Source organism: Diplotaxodon limnothrissa, linkage group LG9 (assembly GCF_057381915.1).
Source record: "Diplotaxodon limnothrissa isolate DT_005_m linkage group LG9, D_limnothrissa_male_GT1.1, whole genome shotgun sequence".
In the NCBI taxonomy this organism is placed as follows: domain Eukaryota; kingdom Metazoa; phylum Chordata; class Actinopteri; order Cichliformes; family Cichlidae; genus Diplotaxodon; species Diplotaxodon limnothrissa.
In genome coordinates this window covers 15908935-15931416 of record NC_140604.1, presented here as the reverse complement: position 1 = coordinate 15931416, position 22482 = coordinate 15908935, and the positions used below count along the sequence as shown (strand labels likewise).

Here is a 22482-nt window from a genome sequence, read left to right as displayed (position 1 = left end):
AGAAATATTATCGTGTCACTTAACAAAGTGGGATAATTGAATGAAGGGTTTTTGATATATATAGGCCATTATTGATGATATAAGGCTTGAAGCAAAGGCTTTATAGTTTGTTTCACAGACAATTCACAAGGAATTCTTCCTCACGAGTCATTTTTCTCTGTGATTGAGTCCTTGAACTCCAATTTTGTTGAAAAGTGAGAACATTTCAGCCTGTTTCCCATGCAAATCGACTCATTTCAAGTATTCTCTGAAATCAAGTTTCATTTTTTTTCTTGATGAGAGTGTGACTACTCTCCACATTCCTTCCATATTCTTTTATCCCTCCAGACACAGACACTAATTTTAGAAACATTATTACAAACTGTTTTGACACAGTTAAATGTGTTAAAGAAGGATTTCAACCAAATCCTAGCCAGTTAATGAGATTTTAATCTCATTTGCAAAGTTCTGTAACTGCATAATGTTTAACATTTAAGTAAATGTATAATCCTGTTAAATAAGTGAGAGTACAAAACTGACCAATGCATTCATCGGAGTATGAATGTGTGTGAATGTCAGTTGTGCTTGTGCGAATGGGTGTGAATGGGTGAATGCACAAGTTGTGTAAAGCGCTTTGAGTGCTCAGAAGAGTGGAAAAGCGCTATATAAGAACTAGTCCATTTACCATTTACCAAAAGAATCATAACTGTTAGTTTTACATTTCTGATCATTTACTTACTTTCAATTCAAATCTGTATGACGAATAACATGCTTAATTAGCTGGTTAGCGCAACGTTAAAGTAATATTTCTAAAGGTTGCAAAATCTACACCTCAGTAACTTGACCAAGGGTCTCAAACTTGCGGCCGGGGGATCACTTGTGGCCCACGTCACCCTTATATGCGGACCATATATTGATGTGAAGACATATAAAGCAGTTTGGCCATTGAAGTTACTTTTCTTGTTAGGGAGGATTTGTTTGTTGTTGAGTGCAATGTTAAAATAAGTTCTTTAAAAAGCAAAAAATGATTTAATATGAAGGCAGTATGAGCAGAGAGTACAAACATGCTGCTAGTTCAGTGTGAGACTCAAAAACTAATGTGTACTTTTTTTATTTGTTAAATATGAATAAAATTATAGCAGAAGTGCTGCCACAATCTGGTTATTTGGTTCAGTGAAAGGCTTCAGTTTGTTAAGAGTGAGAAAAAAAATGTTGGTTCACGTTTGCAGTTTTGTCTTGTTATAAAATATTTGAAATTTTTAAAAGCAACTTCTTGCTGTGCTAAGCTAACCAGCTATCCTGATAGTGTACTCATAATGGCTAAAAGTTTAAATTTGGAAAAGGTTGCTATCTAGTCCACCAACAATGTTTTAGCCAGTAAGAGAAAAAACCCAAAACATAACATTTGGAATAATTAATCAAGTAATTAAGTAAAATAAATGAAAAATATACAGCAAAGTTTTTAGTTTTAGTTTAGTTTAAGTTGTTCTGCCAGTTTTGTCATCACAATCAGGAGACTATATGAAAAGTCCTCCTGGCATCTGTGTGTTTAGTGACAGTGTGATGTGTAAATGATACTGCGTCAGATAATTTTATAGTTGTACATTTTAATGAAGCTAATGAAACCTACAATCAGATCAGTTTTCACAGGCATGAAAGCATTTAAATCAAATTAAAGCAAAACTGAGGCTAAATTGAAACCCAGGCAAATCTTCCATAAATCAATTAAAAATATAAAACTATAGTAACTCTAGTAGGATGAGGACAATGTCACACAAGGCAATGCTAGCTACCTAGCTAAAAGTGATAGATTGTACCAGGCACATAGACAGTATAAAACATGGACTTAATGGAGAAAACCTTCAATTTCAGAATAAAAGTCTTATACTATTGCAACCAACACGTTTGAAAATTATACAAACTGCAGGTAACTATATCAACCTGCTAGGGACCAAATCAATGTCAAAGAGATTTTCAGTGCAACTCCGTACTGCTTTGCAACCAATTTCACCTCGTGATAGCCAGCAACCACTCGTCAACTGGCCGTGGAATATAAATTGTTCCCTACCAACTGATAGTTGCCAGGAAGTTCTGCTGGAGGTTTCTTCCTGTTAAAAGGGAGTTTTTCCTTCCCACTGTCGCCAAAGTGCTTGCTCATAGGGGGTCATATGATTGTTGGGTTTTTCTCTGTATGTATCATTGTAGGGTCTACCTTACAATATAAAGCACCTTGAGGCGACTGTTGTCGTGATTCAATTTTATAAATAAATTTGAATTGAATTGAAGTCTTTGACCAGTACTAGAACTGTGTAACTGAGGTCTAACTTTACTTACTAGAGAGTGGCTGTCCAGTTTAGCTCTGATGTGTATTTTTTACAGTTTGTAAAAGAAAAAAATGTATTTTTTTTTCTTCAGTTCTTCCGTGTAATTTAAAAGTCAGTATTTGCAGTAGTACTTCACCCAAACCATCCAACCCTGCCACACAGTTTAAATGGTGTACACAGCGGGGTCGTATGCTAACAGAAATGAGACAGTGTGATGTGACTGTAGCATTAGTCTTCTAACCATTCCCTAAATGTTGAACTCTGCCTTTAGGAAAGCAATGGCTCTGTTGAAGTTTTTTTTTTGCAGAGCTTTTTTTTTTTCTGTTTTTAAAAGACCAGAAGTCCAAGTGTTAATGGATATAGCATCATGCTCCCTGCCTTTTTTTACGATTTGGTGCCATAGGAGGGCATAGGAGAAAAGGCAAGCTATTGATGTGCCAGGGCTTCTTGGTGACCAAACTGAATGCACATGTGGCTTTCTTTTCTCCCCCTGTGACAGTTTAATTGTATTTTCGATATAAATTGATCAAAGGGCTTTTGTGAATGCACGTTGGGCTGCCACATTGATTTCCAAGAGAGTCTTTTTTTTCTTCTTACCACCCCCCTCCTTAATTTGAGTAGAAGGGCAGCAGTAAATTTTCCTCACTGGCAAGGTGGGCAACTGGGAGGGACGGGGTCGCTGCAGCAAGTGCTGGAGTTCGATACTCCGAGCTTCCTTGTAATATCCTTCAGTGTAGCAAGGAGGAAGTCTTCAAAACCACGAGAGCTCTCTGTTTCCATAGAAATGACAGTCGACACAGCATATGTCACACTGTCTATCTCACATCTCAGCCGAAAGAGAGGACTCAACAGTTATTAACTGAATTGTCGTGCCGGCAGAGATAGGCAGCTTGATAGACAATCATAGAGAAGGACATTGCAGCTATAACAGCGGGGGAAAGATAATAATGTTGAAGTGGATTGTTTTCAGCCAACTGAGTCTCTGTTTGGGAGCACGTACTGTAAAGCAGAACAGAAAACAAATACAATTCTGCAGAATATTCTCCTGGCTTGGTTAGGCAGAGCGAAAAAAAACCCAACCCCGAAACAAAACAGGAAAGTTGTTTTGACCAGAATTCAAAGTGGGTGAATGAAACAGTGCTCCACTCGAGATCCTAATCCGAGGATAGTCAAAATTTTGCAACACACTTGACTGGCTTGGTTAGACAGACAGAGAAAGGAATGAAAACAGTCTTTTTTTTTTTACCAGCATTCAAGCAGTCGAACAAAACAGTGTTAAAGATGCTAATCCACAAAGCTGTTCATCTCACATGTGCCAGCTTTGCCCTGATAAAACAGCATGAATTAGTAAAGCTTCCGAGCACCTGCGATGAAAAGCTTTTTAATATATGATGAGAAGGGAGACTTTGCAATGTGGTCCCACGTGACCCAGCTGCGACGCACAATATCCCCCCCTCAGTCTGTCCACCGGCTGAGCCAAGAACCTTTATAGACACAACAGAAACTACCGGCGCAAAAGGGAGAAAAAAATAAGCATTCAAGCCGGCAAAATCAAACGTGCCGGCTCACTTGAGTTAATGAGGTGTCAATAACGGACCTCGGAATTACATCCCGGCATCCACTTACGCGGGTAAACATTCGGATGGCGTTTGCCTCGGTTTATGCTTGACATGTTTGCCCGTGTCTGCAAACATGTGCTCTCCTTTTTTGCCCTCTACCTCCCCCGCCACCCCACCCTGCAATTATTACTGTGTCCTTGGTTATTAAAAAAGGGGAAAGGGAAGTAGGATGGGAAGTAGTGGGAGGGGAGAAAAGACTGGACAAGCTTTTGATGAGTTCTAGGAGATAAATATGTTGTGTGTGTGTGTGTGTGGTTGGGGTGGGGGAGATTTGGCTGTGGAATTAAAATGTCAGAGCATGCTAAGCTGCTGTTCATGCAGAAAAAAATTAAACATTAGATAGGGAGGAACAGAGCAAATAATAATAACGAGGAGCTCCACACACAAGTGGGCTCTCGTGGTCTTCTGGCATGTTGGTCCTGCTGCTGATCCATCAGGGACTGGCAGGCTGCGGGGCGTGTGCTCACTCATGCTGGTAACCCCACAGACGTGTGTGTGTGTGTCCCCTCCCTCACCCACCCTTTCAGCGAAAAGTAAAAAAGTAACAGTAGCAGTGAATGCGACATTTTACACGCTCCGGCTGCTGGCTTTCTTCTTGGCAGGACGCGAGCTTCACAGAGGCGAGGTGAATGTGTATCGTCACAACACGATGACAGTTTACCAGAGATGATATGAATCTGTTAAATAACACCAAACACACTTATCAAAAGCTGTCAGCGTTTATTTGCCAGGGCCCAGATTGGTCAGATCACCGATGTGCGCGCAGTCGATCAGAAATGCCGCGATTCGGCTTTGAAATGTGATTTTTGCTGACATCTTTGCTGCAAAGCGCTCATCGCCGGGATGTGTTTTTGCAGCCGTCAATCAAGCGGTGCAGCTTGGACTGCAGCAGATGAAGATTTTTGTTCACTGTCACCATTTCTGCTCAGGCTAACAAGGAGATCTTTTTTTTCTTTTTTTTAATGTGGAAAAGGGTAGCTGACACTTGCTGTTCATAAGAGGAAATTAAGCAAATGTGAAAGCTTTCATAAAGTCGAGTTTGAATCTCTGTTGTGCTATAACAATTAGCAGTAGAAAGCAGCAAAATGGAAATTCATTAAAGTGAAAATGCCACAAACTGTTGCCTGAAATGGGTGTTTTGTGTTGTAGCAGGGGATCCAAATCATATTTTCTCCTTTTTTTCCCCCTCTTTCTTTCCACACAGCTTCACTCGGATTCTGACAGAGGAGATGGCAGCGTGAAGTATGTCCTGACAGGGGAAGGAGCCGGGACCCTCTTCAAGATAGATGAAAAGTCAGGGGACATCCATGCCACCAAGAGGCTGGACAGGGAGGAGAAGGCCTTCTACATCCTCCACGCCAAAGCTGTCAACCGCTTCACCAACGAAGCGCTCGAGGGCGAGTCCGAGTTCATCATCAAGATCCACGACATCAATGACAACGAGCCGCGCTTCACCAAGGACCCCTACATGGCCAGAGTCCCTGAAATGTCTGACATTGGTACGTTCCAGCTGTAAATATTAGACTCTTAAAAAGAGCTATTTATCAGACAATTAAATGTTTACACAAATGAAGGTTTGCGCCTGTGCGCGCAAGAGGAGCCGAATTAAAAGGATTATGATTCAAACAGGATAGAGATGTTATAAAATGCCAGCCTTACCGGATCAATGGGACTTTATCAATCATAATAATGATGCCGACGCAACAAAGAAGGCCCAACTAATTAAACGAGAAAGACTAGGAGCTGTTTTATGACCGGAGAATAAACAAGGTAAAAGCGTCTCGACAGCGCCGGTGCAGATAATCTTTTAAATACAGTATTGTATCTTGTTAAAACGACATTTAATTTAATTACCGACATTGTCAGCTGTGTCATCACAGTGAATAATTGTGGATTCTGCACTGCCACTTCCTTAGACGCCGCACGGCACCATTCGCTGCTTTTGCGCCGTCCTTTCTGCTTGTTATTCAAACAGCAAATGAAATAATTCACGGTGCACTTTGGCTCCAGCCTAAAAGCACACAGCAGCCTCATGAATATAGATAAACAATAGGGAAAAAAAGTCATCAATACTTGCACGCAAACACGGGGTGAACTATATGTTGTGCTTCTGCTGCTGCCGTGCTTCTGGGACTGAGGGACGTTGGTCTTGCAGCCCAGACATGTGACAGAGTTGTCACTTGGTTCAGCAACCCCAAGAGAGAGGCCGGCACTTATCTAAGGGCAGCACGGGTGCCCATGGCAACAACCGAGGTGTGATGTCACCGCTTGGCAGAGCATGTGTTCACGAGTGACTGCCTTGAGACACTGCCCCTTTAAATGTGACACTTTGAGTTTTATTATAGTCTCACGGCTCTGACATCCTTCGCTTGGACTCTCAAGATTTTGACGCGCTCCTCCCTTTGACAAGTGAATGATTGCAGTTGGGGGTAATTTACTCCCCCTGCACAAAAAACCGTGATTATTCCTGAGTTGTTTGTCAGAAAATTCTTGTCTCGAAAGCTTAAAGTTGCCGATGAGATGGCTGATGTGGATCAGTGATATTTTCTAAAAGCCGCCATGTCAGAAAAGCCTCTTTGAGTCTAATTCCCTAGTTAAAGGTATTAGCGATCAAGGTTCGGTGAACTTGCTCAAGAATCCTCTCGAACTGTCACTTACAGCAAATCAGACAGCCGTGGTCTTTCTCTGTCTGTTTTTTATTTTTATTTCTACAACATCCTTCATCCATACAAATCACATGGGTTTTAAAGGAGGGAAACTCTGGTCTCACCCCACACTGATCTCTGCTGACATCAAATTACAGAAGTTTCATGAGGTCGTTATCCCATTGTATTGCACAATTCTATATTTATACCACTTTGCCATTAAATATTTCTACTCAATTAATTTTCTTCTGCATTTAATGAGGCAACACTTGGCCCCGCAAGGCGCCATTTGGGAGGTAGCACTTGGCTAACCGTTTCCCTTTGTTCTACTGAAATAGGGCCTCAGCCTTTCTGGAAGAGAAAATGGATCATAGTCGTTCGCCTGCTATCAGATATTTGGCTTCTCAGACACTCCAGATCTGTGGATACGCTAATAGGCTTCTCGGGGCTTGCAGAGAGCCAGTATAGGTGCTGCTGGCATGCTTAGAGAGATATACTTAGAAAAATACATTAGGAGTTATTGATTACCTGCAAAAATCAATCATGTATAAGGGTATAAGTGGCCGAGGAATAAAGATTGGTTTGGGTAACGCAAAGGGACAGAAATGATCCGTCACATTCTGCATGGGCGTGATTAGAAGAGGATCCGACACCTCATCAGAAGGTGCATCAGCTTAACCAATTATCCAGCAGGCAATTTTCAGCAGTATTGAAGAGTTGATCTAAATCATTGTCATGAATCTTCCTACCCGCAGGCACCTCAGTAATTCAGGTGACAGCCACAGACGCCGATGACGCCACGTACGGGAACAGCGCCAAAGTGGTCTACAGCATCCTGGAGGGCCAGCCGTACTTCTCCGTGGATCCGGAAACAGGTCAGTGTTTAGTAAAATGCAAAAAAAAAGAAACCTCACCTGAAAATAATCCCAATTCCTCCAGTAGATAGATAAAGACGTCTTTGTATCTCTATCTCTTTTAGACAAAGACATTATTACACGCAGTTCACAGCAGACAACTCAGTGTCAGTCAGTCAGGTTGTCAAGCAATCAGTCTAAATATTTTTATCCATTTTTTTTCCACCTACTTATTTTGTAATATTCAGTGACCAGTAGGGGGCGACTCTTAACCCTTTAAAGCCGGTCAGAGCGTAATATAATATTCCAGAAACACGCTTTGCCGATCCGATCAGCTGTTTGTAACACTTCCTATGTCCAGCATCGCGAACTATCGCATGCCCGCCACGACCTGCGCGAAACCGGAAGTGACGTCATTTTGCGGAAATGTAGTTTTTTGCCTTCAGGGCCTTATGAGCCTATACTGGTGTTTTTAAAAGTTATGTTTGACTTTATGACTTTCTGTATTGTTTCTGGGATGTTTAGAGCTCATATTGCACTGCTGGAAATAGTTTATTTTGATGCACATGCTGTTTTTTGCAAATTTGCATCATAATATTTATTTTCGTTTTTCCTGCAGTGTAGAAAAATTGGTGTATTTCAAAAATAAAACTATAAAGACACTCTAAATAAATTTCCTGTGATGGGAAACTATTTTGTGCAACTTTTTTGTATTTGCAGTTTTGAGGGATAAGCCTCTTAAATTTCTCTAACTAGAAATATATGTTAAAAAAACAAAAACGATTTTAAATTTTTTTGTAGTTTATTGCACTTTTTTGAAATGTATGTAATTACTATGCACTTAATGCATACATATTATTAAAATGTGGGCTATAATGGTTGTATTGATGTATATCAACTTGAAATGCTCCCAAAAATGGCACTACAACATGTAAAAATATAATATAAGCTCTGGCGGACTTGGTTCTATGGTAGGTCTTAAAGGGTTAAGGATTCAGAGCATCATTCCCACATCATCTCGGTACAGACGCCTGAACACAAATGTTTGATGGATCTTAGTTGACATGTTATCGGAGAGCCCCGTAAATTCACCATCACAAAACTTTGCTAAAAGCCGTTTTTTGTTTTTTTTTAAGTAGGCGAAGCTTTTCCTTATTATGTCCTTCATAAACTTAAATATGTAAAATGTTAGGGGGGGAAAGTGTGGTGATACCCACTGCTGCCTCTCTTTGTGACATGTTATGCCCACAAATAGAGCACCACGCTGCACATATGTTTTCAAACAGCTAACATTTCAATGGCAAAAGGTTTAAGGGGCTAAAACTAACTAAATGTTTACTATATCTGTTTTATATACAGCTTTTGGACAGAATGAGTCTTTCCTATGCATTCCAACTGTTTTTTGTTTTTTTTAGATTTATTTTAGACCTCTTTTTAGCCTTTATTTTTCACAGGGCTGTAGAGTAGACAGGAAAGCAGGATGTGGTCCGGATCAGACTCTAACCCAGCCCCCCCCCCCCCGCACTAGCCTTTCGGCATGTGGGTCACCTGCTCAATCTAGTAAGCTCTACTGGTGCCACAGCCAGTTATTTTTATCCCAGCTGATGTCAGATAGTTGGTAAATCGACTAGCAACACCACTGTGCTTGTTCATTGCATGTTGGATCCTATTTAAACACACTCCTCTAACCACGTCATGGAATCAAAAAGTGGTCAAATTGTAGCAATCTCCTTCTTCCCCTGACTCTGGTTCTTGGTGCTGAGTTCTTTTAAATAACTTTGGAAATAAGTTTTTAATTAGGTTTATGTCATATAACCTTTTTAAAATGTTACTGCCTTGTCACAGGTGACCTAGAAAGCTGACCATGGCGACCCTGAAATTTTAGACTGATGGATCAAAGTTAGGTAGCTACCAAAAATTAGCTAATTAACTCTCACCTTTGCTTTGACAGGGAAGAATTTCTTGTCCTTCATCTCTGAAAATCTAGCCTTTTTATACTTTTACCTGAAATATAAGATTCAACACTGACACTTTCTCACACACAGCAGGGACTGAATTCAAGGATTTTTAGCAAATGTGTGGAGTGTTGAGATTTGGGATGTTGCATTATCCTGCGGCAGCTGCAACGGCAGGGGTGCAATATTGATTTTAATGCTTGTTGTTATACCAATTTAATTCAGTTAAATTCATTTCAGGTTTATTTATATTCACAACAACAGTAATTTGAACATGTTTTATACTGTAAAGTATGTAACTTTAAAAGTTAGATAATATATGATGATAATATATTATATTATCATCATATATTATGATATCCACTGCCACAGTGTCGTCATTCATTTATTTGATTGTGATCACTGTGTAGTGAAAATCTGATGTTGACAGCCATGTGTTGATGGCAGTCTGGTTTAGATATAGTTTGGCGCTAAAAAAAACAAAAAGCAAACAATTAAACAGATTTGTGGCTGTGAAAATTGTCCCACTGAGGGTTTCGTGTTCTGACCCTGCAGACTGTCTGTGAAAGACAGACATGTAACCAGACTGATGTCACTTTTTGTATTGACAAGATCTTGGGATGCCATGTTGTTTTTTTGTAATCAAAGGGTTTTTTCTAACCTTGTTCAAAAAGGACTTCTTCCTGTTCGTTCCTTTCACAATAGAAGTCTTTGACATACATAAAAATTATATTCATTGCATAAAGTAACTATTTAAAAATCATAATAATTCTTTTCTTTTTTTCTAACAAGTTTCATAAACATATAGATTCCAGTGTGTATGTACACTTTGCTAGTTCCAAGTTTGCCTTCTACTCCAAATCTTTGTGGCACAGACTCAACAAGTTGCTGGAAACATTCCTCAGAGATTTTGAGCCATATTGACGCGACAGCATCACACAGTTGCTGCAGATTTGTTGAAGCTCCCATTGTATTGAGAGCCGGTTACTGTGGAGGTTGTTTGAGTACAACCTCCACAGTATCATGTTCGAGAAACCAGTTTGAGATGAGCTTTGTGACATGGCGTGCACCACAAACCAAGACTCATCTGACCAGGCAGCATTTTTCTGATCTCCCATTGTCCAGCTTTGGTGAACCCGTGGGAACTGTAGCCTCAATTTCCTGTTTGTAAGTGAAGGGAGTGGCACACCGGTGTGGTCTTCTGCTGCTGTAGCCCATCTGCTTCACGGTTCAGTGCGCTATGGATTCTGGTTATTTGAGCTACTTCCTGTCAGCCCAAAGCAGTCTGGTCACTCTCCTTTGACCTCCAGCAAATCTTCGCGCCCCCCCAGCCACTCACTGGATATTTTTTTCTTTTTCAGACCATTCCCTGTAAATCCACAGGATGGTTGTGTGGGAAAATACCAGTAGATCTTAAATTAAAATTTGGCTTTAATTCAAGTTTTCCTTTATAAATTTACACGTTAATAAAAAAAAAACACACAAAGAGAGAAGAGAGTGTAACTTTAATAAAAGAAATCAACTTTAAAAGTTAGATGAAAGGAAAGCTTTTCATAGAAATAAGCAAAAAGTATAGTGTAGTCTTTTTTTTTTATTTTAAACAAAAATTTTATAGAGTTTGAAGGAGAAATCCGTCACACAAAAAGCAAATTTCTCCTCAGTGAGAGCAGCTTTAGTAGAGCGGCATGCACAGCAGCCCCGAAGGACGCTGCTTTTTGACTGATGTGCACAGCTCCTCGCTCTTTCTTGAGCAGGAAGCCTCTCATCCTGCTGCTCTAACAATGCTGCAGCCACTGCACTCTCCACCTACGTGTGTAACCCACGGCTCAGCGCAACAAGTTCACACCTTCCTTTCTGGGGGTGGCCATTGTGGGAAAGATAACGAATGGCTAACGAAACAGAAACGGCGCAGGCATGCTGAGGGAACGCTGCTTCAGCGGGAAGGTGAATTAAAAACAATTTATCAGAGGATAAATCCTGAAATAAATGCAGTGATTTTCCCTTTAACCAGCAGCCTTCTCCTCGCAGGCTGATGTGTGGCGAGGGATTTGTAGACAGAGAGAATGGCAAATAACCAACCCCTAAAATGTAACCGCTTGCTACTTTTAATCATTAATGTGCGCTTTGGAACTCATCCCGCTCGTGTCCTTTTTTCCCCGCTTAAACAAAAGGAGAATGACAAAAAAAGCCATTTGCAGATTAGCAGAGGGATTAACAGTAATATGGTTTATCCCACATGTGGTATGTAAGCTGACATCCCCTCTTACACAAAGACATGCCTGGACATCACATTATAAGCAGGATTTGTTTCTCCTCTCCTCCTCTTCTGTGTGCATTGTAGTCATTAAACAATAACAAAGGTAGCCAGAGGTGCAGAGCGAGCGAGATGCTGCTTTTCTAAAGATGCTATACCTTTGCTTGCTTCCCCGCAACACCGTCAAAACGATCGCTGTTTCCTTGCGTCTGAGATAAATTGTACATTGTTAGAAGTTGGGGAGGGGGGGAGTTATTGTATGGGAGGAACAAAAGGAGCAAGTTGGAGGGCCTTCTGAACAGCGTAGGCCACTCTGATCTGAGCGTGAGCGATGCGCCACATCAGCTGCTCCTTCTTCCTTATTGTTTGATATGCGGTGAATCATCAGTTCTGCCGAAAAGTGCTGAAGTTTGTCAGAACAGTTTATTTAGGGTGAAATTTATTTTTTCATCTTCATTCTCCCGTTCCGCTATGTCTGTCTGCGTCTCCCCTCGCCGCCTCCCCCCTCCACCTGCTCCTCTTTTATGATGCTTCAAATTCAAACGTGTAATAGCAGACAGGATTTAAGGCCGACTCTGATGGGAGATGGAGCACACCTTTTGAATATGCTGCCAATTACCGCTTCACTCGCTCTCTGTCCTGACTCCAAACTAGAGATCTGAGGTGTCAGAGCCGAGAAGTAAGCAACTGCACAGCACTTGAAAGGCTGAACATTAACAGAGTGTTAATTCAGAAAAAAGAGCAGATAAATGGTGCCGAATGCATTTGGAGGCAAATGCTACACTTAGGAAATTAAAGGAATACGCCGTGGTTTTGGTATGTTGGCTCTTTGGTCCACTTACCAGTTAAATCATGAGAACACAGACACTAAAATGTGCTCCTGGGTGGCCGCTGAGCTCCATGCTGCTGAGCAAGAGCACTGACCTTTGAGTAATAAAATGTTCTTAGTGGTTTAATTATCTGGCCTGTAGATGCATGAATCTAAGAGATGAAATATCATTAATTCAATACAGCTGATTCAGGCTGTTATTTTTAGATATGTTTCAGGTGAGAACTGTACTTTATTTAAAGATATATATTTATAGATATACCCAATTCACCCGTGGACGCATTATTTTCTGTCATGTGAGAGCAAATGTACTCCTTAGAAAGTATTTATTACTCATGTTCATACTGTATCTATTACTCATGTTGTACATTTACCACATTAAATCACACTGAGTTATTTGAAAGGCCAAAGGCAGTCAGAAAAAATTAGTTTTTAAGTCTGTTCATCCGGCTTTTTGGCAGCGTGTGTCTCAAGTGGCCACTTGAGACTGGCTGCAAAAGTGAGCCATTCTCCATGGACTTTCATGTTAAAATTCCCAACTCTAAAAGCATCTTTGTAGAAGCCTGATTTTGGCTTCTGTAGGAAAGGTGCACCTTCATAACAGCTGTACAGGGGGGATTTCATTTATAAGTCACTGGCTGGAACTTTATTGAAGCATAATGTTTGCATATTTCGAGTTGTGGGTGCTAGCTACAGATCTAACTAGCATCCATGCATGTAAGCGTGCATGTAGCATGTAAGCTAGCATCCATGATTTCAAGTCATAGAACAAGTGTTTTGGGAGTTTATGCTTTCGGTGCATTTTTTACCCAACTGTCTTCACTTCTTGTTCTTTTCTTCTTTTGGCAGCTAATTATCATTCACAGTTGATTCCAAAAAAAACAACGTCATAGCTGCTAAAATGCTAACACTTAGGCACTGAGGCATTGCCATGTGTTCATTAGTTTGTAAATGCTGCACTGCTATGTTGTTGCCAGAAGTGACCACATCTGAGTTCCAAGTTATCAGCCCACAGTAGCAAGCTTGTTTAACAAGGTGCATTCATAGACTTTATGGGTTCATTGCACAGACAGCGATATCTTGTCATTTGTGATAGTAGCATACAGCTAAAATACTACAATTTTACTCATTTACAGACTTCTTGCCATGTGATTTTGCAGATAATTACTTCAATAGGCACCTACACCTCAATTAAAATGAAGAGGTCCAGTTCTGAGACTTGACGGAGAGCTCAAAGCCACGTGAAACATTCCTAACTTAAAGCAGTAATTAAATGGAAATGGGAGAAATATTAAAGAAAATCTAACAGTGCACCTGTCACAAAGGGAGGTATTATCTGTTGGGATATAAAAAGGATTTTGTAGCAGGGTAGACATGATCATTTCTGCTGTAAAGTTAGGCATTTTAACATGGGAGTCTATGGGGATTGACTCACTTTAGAAAGCATCCTCAAGTGGCCACTAGAGGAACTGCAGTTTCTGGCAATTTAGCATTCTATAATGATATTTTGCTTAGCGTAGAAAAAAACGAAATTTGCAATCACAACTAAGTAGCTGCAGCTGCTGGTGTGGGGCTATTTAATGTAGCTATTGTTCAGTTTTGTGACTGATTAATCAATTTACTAACTGCTTATTATTTTTGCTTCAGTGTTCATATTCTACACTTTAGAGTCCAGGCATGCTTTTATCTTTTCATACTTGTTTTCTTTTCTCTCTGTGCCAGCATGTACGATTACCTGGAATACTGCATGAATAGAGCATGTCAATTTATGTATTTTTGCAGATTTTCTCACACAAAAAAACCCTGTCATTAAAAAGAAGCAGGTTTAAATTGCTTTTCGCTCTGATGTTATGTTCCCACTCTGTCAAAAGTTTGCTGTAAAAGTGAGTAGTGACCGGAGTTGAAGGGTGAACGAGGTCACCGGGTCCTCTTGTACCGAGCACACCTCAGAAAATGCTTTCAGTTATAGACGGTGAAGAGGAAAATGGGCAAACGAGCTGCTGATTATGCAGCAGCGACTCGTTTCTCTCTAAGCAAATAAACATAAGTGGGTAAACTTTTTAGAGTTTGGAGCATTTTTAAAACTCTGATTTTCATCCAGATTTTTGCGTTGTTATTGTCTTCCTGATTCCTATGGAACTCCAAAGTGTTCAAAATTAAATAAATAAATAGGTCAAGATGAAATAAATAACTATGTGAATAAATAAGACACAGATATGTAATGTGAGAATGATATTGTGAAATAATGGAACACATTTTGAAAAAAATGCTCATTATTGTGAAATATATTGCATTCTGCTATATAAATTTACTTATTATTGTGAAATATTATTTCATGGTCATTATTTTTCACAATAACAGAGATTATTCCTGAGGCATTTTATTTATTTCCAGCCGTTTTTAGTCCAAAATGACCTTTTTTCAAAGTCAGTCTTTATTTCAAAATCCCGTTTTTCCCGATGGTCTATTTATTTCATAATGCGACTTTTCAGCAGAATGACTTTGTCTGTCAATCAATGTAAGTGGGCTGGACCTTTGCACCTATTGGCTGATCGTTTACCATCGACTAGTTTTCCTGGATACCGGCTCCGCGGACGGCTACTGCAGCTAGCAACAGCGTGCTAGGTCAAAAGTCACGGAGGATGGCGGACTGGTGTGAACTTCAGCCAGTTCTGCTCATTTAAGCAAATCAGATAGAGAGGGATCATTTACCTGTAGATACTGTTTTGAGTCGTTTAGATGTTTCTGAAATGCTTGGGATGATAATTGCTCTTCAAGATGTTCGCATCGATGACAGCATTGTCAAAGGTTTAAGATCAATTCAGCACCGTGTTCGTTTGGAATACGCCGAGGAAGAACAGTCTTCAAATGTTGGCCGTCCACGTCTAGAAATCCCGGTGCAGCACTCAGGACTTTAGTGCTGTCCGGGATAACCGTCGGGGTAATTGCCGATACATTTTCTGTGTCTCCGAGCACAATTAGGAGGAAAATGACGGAGGATGGTCTAAGGTAAGTTTATGCTGTAATTGAGCACCTGTGTGATTCTGTACACAGCATTGTTTAGGTGTTGACCTTAATTATGACGTTTGACAATGAATTATTATCGCTTACTTTTTTTTGTTACTGTCTAAACTAAGTGGGGCAGCTACGGCTAAAGCTATCGGCGCCATCTCGGCGTTGAGACACGTTTAGCAGTGTTAGCTGTTAGTGTGTTAACTCGGAGACTGGGGTCAGTGGAGCCTGTAGGAACCTTTTACACAGAGAGTAGACCCACCAGCTTTCCACAGTCTACTTACTTATCACATCTTGTTAGACAGCAGGGTCATTAGTGCTTTAAATAGTACATAGTTGAATGTTTCATTGCTGTTTGCAGTTGATTGTTCTCTGATAACGCATAACAAGGTTGATGTTAAATAGCGAGTTTATTGAAATGGTTTTGTCTATTTCAGCAGCATTATAGATATACTTTCTCTGGTGTCTTCGGTAAAGCTAAAACAAGAATACATTTACATCCTTGGTTCTTTCAGCATTAATTGGAAAACTTTGAGATTTGCTGTGCGCCTCCCAAGCCATTCTCTTTTATCCCACCTGTCAGGTATAGATGGCAATACTTTAAACAAAGTTAAATTTGTTATACCTGAAGAGAACCAATCCTGACCTAGAATGGGTGAATGAATAATTAGTTGGTAGCCAATGCCTAAGCAACTCACATAGGCCCTGGCAGACTCAATAAGTCCATCTAGGAACAGCTGCAGGAAACAGCTCTTCAGTTTAGATTTAAAACATGTGCATGCTCTTTCAGGTTGATGAGGATTATGGTGTGGACTGGACAGGACAACATAATCGCTGCCCATCAAATGAGATCACCATTCCTGAGATTCAGCTCCCAGATGCACTGAATGAACAAGACCCTGCTGTGCTACCAATACTTCAAAATCACTTGTAGAAAGACATTATTACATTTAATCAGTTTCTATGTCAGGAGGATTTTTTTTTTTTTTTTAAATTTCTACAGCTTTGTAGCTAATACTGACTCAAAACAGCATAACCAATTTCATTTTCAACAAAACAGTGAGTGGCTATAAAACAGGATTTGTTTTATACAGCTGTCACTTTAATGATATTCATTTCTTGGTTGGATATACAGTACATGTCAACTCTGAGCAGATTTAATACAATGAACACAGTACAGTAGTGTAACATCTTAATTCAAATAATTTTTTCTAGAAATTTTTTTTGTATCAGTAGCGAGTATAAACAAAACATATTGTGTAATTTATAATGTACAGTGAACAACTGATTTTGATATCTGAACTCTTCATCAGTTTATATTAAAAAAGCCATAAATGCACACCTGTACTCTGTATTTTTCACTGTCAAGTGTATTAAAAAGAACTAGAACTCACTAGATTGTCCGTTTCTTTGAACACCGAGTACAGTAATGTGATGCAAGAAAGAAGAAATGGTCTAATTTTACCATGTGGTTATGGAATCAATCGTAAACCAGACCAAAACCTGAGTCAGTAGAGTTGAGACACACCTGAATGTCCATTAGAAATGACTCATAGGTACAGTAGTGTGCAGGAAGACGTAGTACTTCAAAACCGGTGGAAGACTTTGGAAGATTGCTGTTGACCACTTCCACAGTCATTTCTCGGCAAGACTTCCCATCCTGTCCAAAACTTGATGAGGGCTTTTTGTTGTGCACAAGATGCTGCAACAGAAGATTGTTTTAAACTATAATGACATCCTATATTCATTATTTTGAATCTTTTATGGAGAAATACCATAAAAGATGACCACTTACATACAGGGCACCAGACATTTTTGCCCCACTCAAATTGCTGTTGTAGCTTTTATAGATATTTTTATGTTAACAAAGCTAAAAGTAGTCTACATACAATTCTAGTGCAACTGATAATGCCACCACTCTTATGTATTGCATGGAGCAAATAACAAAACAAAATTATACTATAGCGTAGAGCTGGGCGATAGAACGATAACGATATGTATTGCGAAATAACTTTTTCTCAATAGAAAAATTAAACTATTGCGATAGACCTCACCGCTCTTGTCCTTTTTATAAAAAAATAAATAAAAATAAATATCGTGATATGAAAAAATCTCATATCGCCCAGCTCTACTATAGTGTACTTTGTTAATGACCCAAGATCACTGGACTGTATGTAATTTACCAAAGTATAATCAGAGAAAACCAATGGCAAAATACCTATCGCAGCAGACTTACCATTTTCAATGAAGGACCGAAGGTAACCTGCCACTCTGCATTTATCCTCGAGAGCAATTCCTCTTCTTCCTCATCTTCATCTTCTGTGGCAGGCCACAGTCATTTTATAGCTTTACTTATCTTGTAGTCTTAAGAGCATCAGCAACATTAGGTGTATTTTTATTAAATGTAACCCAGCTGTTCAACTAACCCACGCATACAAAACAGTATATTGGTGTTTTGTGTCAACAATTAATGTTCATCCTTCATAAATTAACCAAATAGCTTTACTATTCAGATGTTAAAAGATGTGACCTGACTTTACCTCACAACAGGGAGCAGTCTCTGATTCCCTTGGTAAGAAAGGAGGAATGATGTCTGATCTTTCTGTCAGAAGCGGCCATACCATGGTTTCCTTAAGCCCTTTCCTCAGCTGCTTGACTTGACGACTTGTTTGTGTTATGACCTACAACGGTGAGACCAAACCAAAACTGAAGTTGGAGTCTGTAAAGTGACACACACTTTACATGTTAAATATTTAAAGAACATCCACTGTACTAGTAAAAGCATTTTCAAATTATACCCACTTACAAAATCACTACGTTGAACTAAAATTGCTTTCTTTTCTTTCACATAGATTACTTGTCTTCCATATTAGCACAGAAGATAAGCCACTTTAAAACAGTCATGAATAACTATTACCTACAACAATGTAAATAGTAATACAGACATTAACCCAGAAGACAATTATTTTCTTACCTAATTTATAGAATTCTTTGCTATGATAAAAAACAGTATTAAAAAAAAATCTGTGACTAAACTGATTAAAAAGCTCATTTTTGCCAGACAGACAGACTAACCAAGCAATAATAACATATCGTTACTTACCCTGAACAGCGTTTCGTGGAGTGGAGCTAGCTGTGATAGCGTTAGCATTTGCTAACGTTAACACTGTGCGGTTGTGATGAGAACTTGGACCAGGGACCACTTCATCTCCAGTACACTGCTGCAATACGCAGACTGAGGTGAAGACGTTCAATCTAAGCGGTTAGCAAGTTCTCTGAGTAACTCAGAAACGGACTTGTTTCCTGCAGCCATGCCCTTCACAAGAATTGATACACCTGTAACGTTATTCGCGCCCAGTGTTTTGCATTTGTCGGTGCCTTAAGTTTATTTTGAGCTGCATACTGCCGCCAGCTGCATAGGAGATGCATTGCACCATTAAACCTAAATCGACAATTCATGTGCTATTACTTATGTCTGAGTAAAGGAGCAACCAATCACACAACTGGCTCCGCCCTGTCTTTCTTGATTGACAGACAAAGTCATTCTGCTGAAAAGTCGCATTATGAAATAAATAGACCATCGGGAAAAACGGGATTTTGAAATAAAGACTGACTTTGAAAAAAGGTCATTTTGGAATATAAACGGCTGGAAATAAATAAAATGCCTCAGGAATAATCTCTGTTATTGTGAAAAATAATATTTCACAATAATAAGAAAATTTATATAGCAGAATGTAATATGTTTCACAATAATGAGCATTGTTTTCAAAATGTGTTCCATTATTTCACAATATCATTCTCACATTACATATCTGTGTCTTATTTATTCACATAGTTATTTATTTCATCTTGACCTATTTATTTATTTAATTTTGAACACTTTGGAGTTCCATAGATTCCCCCTAGTTTTTTAAAATCAAAGCTGGACTGATTTTAATGTCATAAAATAACAGATAATCAGAGGAAAACAGAAAATAATGAGTTGGATGAAGCTACAGATTGCCTGCTCTGATCAAATGCACGCTATTCTCTTTGTAAATCTACATTTTTTGGTTGTTGGGTTTTTTTTTTCTCTCCTCAGGCCTGATCAAGACAGCCCTGCCTGGCATGGACAGGGAAGTCAAAGAAAACTACCAGGTTGTGATCCAGGCTAAAGACATGGCCGGACAGATGGGCGGGCTCTCAGGAACCACAACGGTCAGCATCACCCTCTCAGACGTGAACGACAACCCACCACGCTTCACCAAGAGTGAGTACAGCCCTTCTGGTGGACTTGTGCATGCACACACACAGTGACCAATCCTCAGCTCATGAGAACCACTTGTCAGTGTGAGCCGATGCCAGGCCGGCAGCCCCCATCTGGTGTCAGTTTCAAAATGAATTTGGATTATTGCAGGGAGCTCTGGGTTTTGTGCAACTAAGGCGGGCCTCTTAAAGGCAGCGAATAATTAAATATAGAGCCATATGACAGAGCGAAGGGTCCTGCAAAGTGCATCAGATCAGCCCTGTAATCCCTATTAAATGAAGAGAGTACATTCACTGGGTTTTATCTCCCCTGCTCTTCCTCTCTCTTTGTCTATCTCTTGCTATTAAGTCTTCTGCTGCCTTTTTACTCCATAAAACCACTGTTCTCAATTTAGTGCTCAAACTGTCCTTGGTGCATTTTTCTCCTCTTTTTTGTTACACTCGCACTCATCAATCACTCACTCCTCTTTACTCCTTACGTACTCTCTTTTCACATACTCTCTCCCGTTCTTCCTCTCCCTCCCTCTTTGCTCTCGTTGCATCTGGCAAATAAATGGCGAAGGGAGCCAGATCAGATTGACAGATTACCGATGTTGTCGTGTCCCTCGCTCCCCCCACGCGTTTCACTGTACGGTGGGTGACGCGTGCGCACAGCCGCGAAATGCAAGGCAAACACGCGCCTGCGGAACTCCCACCAGCTCCGGGGGTGGTGGCAGTGGTGGTGGGGTGGCAGCTGCTGTCATTTCAAACCCCTCCACCAATGAATGAAGAGCGAGAGGAGGGAGGGAGGGAGACGGATACGACGGGGATGGCGAAGGTGACAGGAGGGGGGAAGAAAGGGGAAGAAAGAGGAAGAGTGAAGCGGACGGCAGAAAGACAGCCTGTGATAGAGGCAAGGGGGGTGGAGGGGTGGGGGTCGCGGGTAGATTGAAAGAGGAAGAAAGAGGAAGAGATATTGTAATGGGACACCCAGAGGAGGTAGAGTGTCAGGAAGCGATATCATTGTTGTCTGCCGGAGTGATGCCTCTTCTTTTCCACCCAATGCTAAATACCTGTTAGCCCAGGGAAACCTTCTAGTGGTGCAGTGTGTGTGTGTGTGTGTTTGGAGGCAAGTGTCAGCGTCACAGAGACCTGCCGACTCAGGCGTTGCCAAAACACTGTCAGCATGTTTTATTAGTGTGTCACTGCTGTTTGTCTCCGCAGGCTGTGTGTATATCACCCTCGCTCCCCTCCCGCAGTCCAGCTATTTATTTAAGCATACGAGATGCAACCGAGGCCGCCGCGGCCGACAGGCAGCCATCAATTTATCCCCCTTCAAACCCAGAAATCATCTCAGAAAATAAGTGTGGGTGGGGGGAGGGAGAAGAAGAAGAAGAAGCAATTAATTTATGTTGAGCAAATTGGCCCAGAATTTATGTTACATCCTAAACTTGAAGTGGTGAGTCAATACGGCTCGTAGCAACCTACGTGAAAGGCCAAACGTCTGTTTTGGAGCTGAAATATGTTTCGGCACATATGAGATGTCTTTCCGCAGCTAATCTACAAATGTAGCAGCACTAAATCCAACACTCCTTCTGACACGCTCTCCCTCCTCGGCTGGCTCTTACACTGCTGCTCTCTGATTGGTTCTGACTCACTTTCTCCCTGACCTGCTCTCTTGTATTCCTGCTCTCTGACTCACCCACTTACACTCTTTCTTTTTTCACTAACAAGGCCGTAAAAAATACTCACGTTATGACGCTCGTCGGGCTGTCAGGGGTGGCGCTTGCTTCTTTTGTGTCCGGCGCGTCGTGTGTGACTGTGTGTGTGTGTGTGCGGTTTGTTTTAAATCGATCGGGGTTTTGTAATTGCTTTTCGATTAGACTTGAGGAGATCTTAAAAAAGAGGCGCTAATTCACCACTTATATGAATTGCATCTTTGTGTGGGAAAAAAATTGAAATCTGGCATGAAAAGAAACACCAAGGGCATGGCCTTGGTTTTTGCAGTCCTACTGCCACACACACACACTTTCAAGCTTTCTCTTTTTTTTTTTCTGAACAGCTTCAGTGTTGCTCCGATTAACAAAATCTTTTCGTCTCATAAACTCTTTGCAGCCCTCTATGAGTTCAGGGTACCCGAGTCCATCGAGGTTGGGTCTGCGGTGGGAGTGATCCGAGCCATGGACGCGGATATCGGCCAGAATGCGGAGATGGACTACCGGATTATTGGGAGCGATGGGCCTGGGATGTTTGAGATCACCACCAATAGGAGCACACAGGAGGGTGTCATTTTGCTGAGGAAGGTCAGGCACTCTCTATGGGGAGGTTTTATGGGATCACATGAGCAGTTTTAACACTTTCACTTTGATTTATTCGCCAAAAAAATCCAAATTGTGTCTTCAAGATTATGAAAGCAGCCTGATAGAAATACTGACATGGTTATTATGTTGCAGCTTTTACAGCAGCAAGAATCATAAGCAACAGGCGCTGCTTTGTTATCTTTTTGCCCTGGGTTTCGCCTGTCAGGCTGCAATAACTCTGTGATTGGTGGAGAACTATATGAGCCTCAGGCTTCCTCAGAGGCAGCCCCGCAGACACAAACCAGGAAAAAATTCTGGGAAATATATTCTGCATATTTTCCACTAGAGAAATGCTTTAAAATACATGTTTATTTACAGTAAAATCTTGTTGACACGAGAGGCGTGCATGCACAGGCTGCACAACGACTTCACTCATGCTATATGCATTACTTTGTATTTTATATTTATATATTTATATTATGTGTGC

At 40.6% G+C, this 22482-nt stretch overlaps 1 protein-coding gene across 1 annotated transcript in view; it reads left to right on the top strand.

Annotated features, from left to right (window-relative positions):
* Window positions 1-22482, top strand: part of LOC146625369 (cadherin-10-like) — a 51433-nt gene that overhangs the window by 8504 nt on the left and 20447 nt on the right. The window contains exons 2-5 of the mRNA XM_085362787.1: window positions 5127-5421; window positions 7323-7442; window positions 19553-19720; window positions 21811-21998. Of these exons, the coding sequence (XP_085218913.1) occupies window positions 5127-5421; window positions 7323-7442; window positions 19553-19720; window positions 21811-21998 (771 nt within the window). The remainder of the gene's footprint in view (window positions 1-5126; window positions 5422-7322; window positions 7443-19552; window positions 19721-21810; window positions 21999-22482) is intronic.